Consider the following 5,011-nt stretch of genomic DNA (forward strand, 5'->3'; position numbering starts at 1 on the left):
GGAAGGAGACATATATGAGAGAGAAGGCAATTTGACTCTATCTTAGGACTCCGAGAGATCAGTCTCCTTGGCCCCTAGCAGAGGTCAGGGCTGGGGTGTTATTATCTACAGAGTGCTGTATTGATTTCTGGTTATCAATGGTTTGTGATGGAACAGCCGGTGCTTCCCACTGTAGAGAAGTTGAGAAGCAAATTGTTCAGAGATTCCGATAAATGACTTTTTGTCCATTGGAAGCTCCCTCCTTTTGTTTGGTGAGCCAAAATACCGAGGCTGCTTCAAACCCCTCGCCTGATGCAAAGTCACCCAATACCCCCACAACTGTCAAGCCCCTTTTAAGCAAGGCTTCCGGTACTTACAGATTTACTTTCACGGTTAATTTTCTATTGTAATCTTTCCACTCTCCCCTGGAATGAAGGAAATGGGCAGGGAAAACAAAACAAGCAGGTGCTATGCATAGGCTGCTTTTCCCCAGTCTGGGGGAACGCCAGAAATTCGCTGTCCACAACTAGCAAAGTTCTCCGAAAGTCCTGCAGCCTTTCTGATCTTAATACACCTGGGGGAGAAAGCGAGTGTATGAAGACGGAAGGTGACCAGGCCAGCCGTATGACCGAAAGTTCCGAGGGTTGGTAAGGGCAGGGCGTGAAGGAGATAACCAGACCAGGTGCCCAGCAACTTCAATACCTTCAACTCAAAAACACCCAGCGCAACCCTGCTATGGCTGGCTGGGACTGTGGTTCGATGCTTTGTTTTCAGTTCTGTCCTGGGTGGAAGGAAACTGAGCAAGAACTTGGTGACTGTCCAGGTTTAGGGAGCTTCAGTTACGAACAAGGGAGAAAGTCGTAACCAACTTTGTTTCCCCAACAAACTTCATTGGTGAGGAGTACTCGCCCCCAATCCCGATCCCCTCTCCCCCACTGCGGCTCCATTACGTTCAAATCATACCCCTTCCCCCTAGCATTGGCTAAAGAGGATTGGAACCCCGAAGGCAGAGGCAGTGGCTATGTGAAGGTTTAGGAGAAAAGAGGCAAGCTAAATTTAGAGGTGTTTGGCCTATCAGGAAGTGAGGTGAAGGTGAGGATGAGCTTGGGGAGGGGTCCGATTGCGCAACCTGCAGCCAGCCAGCAAGATATCACTGCCGGCAGAATTTGCACCTGACGATCTTCTTGAAAGCACTTTGGAAATCTTTGTTGAAGTAGGCATAGATGACAGGGTTGAGCAGGGAATTGGAGTAGCCTAGCCAGTTGATGATCGCACCCAGCGAGTCGGGCATGTGACAGCTACTCTCGCAGAAGGGTAGGACCAGGGCCACGATGAAGAATGGCAGCCAACAGAGGATAAAAGTACCCATTATGATGCCCAACGTTTTGACAGTCTTCCTCTCCCGGGCCAAGGCCATCTTTCTCTTGGCTTCTGCATTCCTTTCGTTCTTCTTCTCGAAGGAGGTGGTGCTGGGGACTCCACCAGCGTCACTGGGGAGCGTTAGGTGGTCCTTAGAATTGCTGTAGTGGTGGATCTCAATCACCTCCAGGGCGGCGCGATCCTCACCCTGCCTCACAGCCCCATTGACGCAGGGTGCCCCCACAGTCTTGGGCTCCGCCCCGCGCCTCCAGTTCTTGCCCCTGGGCTCCCCATTGATGCTCTTCTTGGGTAGGGGAGCTGGGGAAGTGCTGAAGCAGCTGTTCCGGGACTTCTCTGCCTTCTTGACTGTCTTGCGGATACGGAACCGGGCAGCCTTGAAGATTCGCCCGTACAGCACCAGCATCAGCAGCAGGGGAATGTAGAAGGCGCCAAATGTAGAGTAAATGGTATAGCCGTGGTCTTTGCTGATCGTGCAAGCGTCGGGGTTAGAGCGGTCTTCCGGGGTCCGCCAGCCCAGCATGGGTGGGATAGAGATCAGAAAGCCTATGAGCCAGGTGAGGCTGATTAGAACAGCAGCTCTCCGGGGGGTCCTCTTATTTACATAGTCAATAGGATCAGTAATGGCCCAGTACCTGTCCAGGGCAATGGCACACAGGTGCAGGATGGACGACGTGCAGCAGAGTACATCCAGGGAGATAAAAATGTCGCAGGTCACCTGGCCCAGGGTCCACTTGTTGAGGACCTGGTAGAGAGCAGCCATGGGCAAAACCAGCACGGAAACCATCAGGTCGGTGACAGCCAGCGAGCCGATGAGATAGTTAGCCACGTTCTGCAGGGAGCGCTCCAGGACAATTGCGGCCACCACACAGGCATTGCCGATCACCGCGCAGAGGATCAGGGAGCCGAGCAGCACCGAGGTGACTACCTGGTAGCCGAAAGTCACGTCTGAGAAATCAGTACTATTGCCCCGATCGTAGGGCGAGTCACTGGAGGTAGTGCTGTTGCTCTGATTGTTAAGGTCAGTGTGGCCAGGGGGCAAAGGGTTGCTGTGTGTGAATCCATCCATGCCGCGGAGGTGGTAAACTGACCGGGAGCGTGAGGCACGGGCCTCCCACTTCCCCCTTCCTGGTTTTTGTCCTCTTCTCAGTTCTAGAGAGTTAGGGAGATGGAGGAACGGGGCAGCTTAAGCTGGGTGTTCTCCCCTCTAGGACGAAGTCACTGGTTCGAACAAGCGACACAGCTGGTGTACTCGTTTAGTCTGGCGTGCACCTTGATCACCAGCATCAAACAGAAGTTAGCGAGAGAGCAATTCCAAATAAGTCAGATGTCAGATATGTCTGGGCTGTAGCTGGAGTCTCTGTCTTTCTCTGTCCACTCTGGTTTGCAGCAGTCCCTGTCGCTGCCGCTGTCCAACTGCCAGCCTGAGCAAGAGACTCCTCCACTCATAAACAGCTTAAAGACCTGCAAGGAGCTGGAAAAGAGAACCCCCAGTCCTCCTATGTCACTCAGTCTCTCTCTCTCTCTCTCTCTCTCTCTCTCTCTCTCTCTCTCTCTCTCTCTCTCCTTCCCTTTCCTTCCCCTCCCTCCCTCCTTTTCCCCTCCCTCTCTCTTTTCCTTTCCCTCTTCCTCTCTCTCCTTCTTTTTCCCTACTCGCCTTCACGTCCCTGTCTCTTCTCTCTCCTCACTCCCCTTTATTTATCACTCTCTCTGCCACTCTGACGGCTTCTCTCCCTCCCTCCCACACTCTTTCCTTTTCCTCCCCCTCCTAATGCGGTGTGTCTCCTTGACTATTTGCTCTCTCCCTCTCCTCCCGCCCCACTCCCTGCTTGTTGCCATCCTGTTCAAGTCTTTCATCCGCACAACTGGGAGAGCCTTCTGGGTTCAGAACCCTCACACATACCCCTAGCCATCTATTAGATTAGCATTATAACAATTGCTCTGACGCCACTGAAGCCCAAGGAAAAAACAACCCATTTAAAACTACTAAGTACCTTAGGCTTGACTGTTGAAAAGAAAAAAAAAAGGATTGACACACGATTTCTTGTGGGAGTAAAAGATAAAAATAATTCAGAGGAGTGGTAAATGAGGAAGTAAGTTTCTAAAGGTTAGACTTACTATTCTATAATGCAGTTATCAAAAATGGAAAGGAAGGTAATGAATCTTTACGTTGAATTTTCATCTTCATCCTCTCCAAACAAAATACTACTAAGAAGCATATAAGCAATTTGTGAGAAGCCTAATTGAATGTGTGATTTTTTGTTTTTGTGCCTCCAACAAATGCACACACTTTTTTCTTCCTTTTTCATTTTTTGTTCTTAGTGTTCGCATGAAAATCACAGCTCCCAAATGGTGTTTCTATTTTACTTAAGTCACCCTTCCTACTTTAGAGGACAAGACATCCTTTTGTTCCTAAGCTAATGTTACTTGTGAAGTCAAGGCACTTTGCCTTCCATTCTTCTAAACCAATACAGCTGTACCGGAACCTCTGAGGAAAGTGCTGTGGGAGCCCTGGGCTGGTCAAATAGCAATCTGCTTCCAGTGACTGTAATCAGCACCTGGGACAGTTCTGAACAAGTAGGGCCTTTGTCGCCACCTGCAGGAGAGTATCTCTGAGATTCACCGGATTTCATCGTATTTCTAGAGCTAGAGGAAAAAAACTGTTAGTCAATTTGTTAGAAACAGAATACTTCTGGAAGATGGTCCATTTTGTATATTTCCTACTCCTGCCTAAAGTAGCTGCTCCTGCCTTCAACCTTGAATGGAAGACAAAATGCATTGACCTCACAACTAACACTAGATTAGGGACCAAAATTAGCTTCCTCTTTCAAGTTGGGGGAGGAGTGATTCAAAAGAGAATCAGGGAGATATCCTTCAGGAACTGGGATGTTCATTAAAATGCTAACCTTGTTCTCAATCTTCCTGTATTGCCTGGATGCTTTGTGGAAAAAAAAAAACATGACATGAAGCAATTTCTAACTTGAGACCTACATGTACTCTGTGTGTTATAAGTAAGCACTTCCAGGAAACCCTATGTTTATGTTTTATATTGCCAAAAGCTGGAGTTTGGTGCTTAAACATTAATGCCTACAAATTTTTAAACAGAAGAATCTAGAGAGTAGAGGTTAGGTGGTGGTGTTGTTTGTTGTCGTCGTTTGGTTGTTTGGGTTTTTTTTTTTTTTTGAGAAAATAGTGACTTCACAGAGAATACAATGATGTTGTAATTGTTTTAAGGAGATGAATAAATTGCAAGGTTGTCTGTTTTAGGGGATGAAAGAAAATTGGAATTTCTGGGAGAAAATTTCAAAATCAAATGGAATATAACATAATATAGCAGAAAATAAATACAGTACTCCTGGTTCACTGATAAACTTATTTTACATTCCAAAGTTAAGGAAGAAATATTTCATGCTGGCATAAAGGTAGGTGACCCTAGACATGCAATATGATAACACATGTGCACACACTTGCATGCACACACACACACCATATCTCTGGATTATTCCAATATTTCATTGAACTTTGGAGATTTGTCTTTCTTTATCTCAAATTCCTGAAAGCTGCAAAAGTGTGTAGGGCCAAATTGTTTTAGAATTCAGTGCTGTGCATCATTCCCACTCAATCATTTCAATGTGTTTTAGTTACGAAATAGGCA

At 47.4% G+C, this 5,011-nt stretch overlaps 1 protein-coding gene across 1 annotated transcript; it reads right to left on the reverse strand.

Moving 5' to 3' along the window:
• Positions 1 to 1,129: 1,129 nt before the first annotated feature.
• On the reverse strand, positions 1,130 to 2,425 carry HTR1A (5-hydroxytryptamine receptor 1A). Its single transcript, XM_036742112.1, has one exon. It carries the CDS (start codon positions 2,423 to 2,425, stop codon positions 1,130 to 1,132), a length of 1,296 nt encoding a protein of 431 aa, XP_036598007.1.
• Positions 2,426 to 5,011: the final 2,586 nt, after the last annotated feature.

Source organism: Trichosurus vulpecula, chromosome 1 (assembly GCF_011100635.1).
Source record: "Trichosurus vulpecula isolate mTriVul1 chromosome 1, mTriVul1.pri, whole genome shotgun sequence".
NCBI classification, from domain to species: Eukaryota; Metazoa; Chordata; class Mammalia; order Diprotodontia; family Phalangeridae; genus Trichosurus; species Trichosurus vulpecula.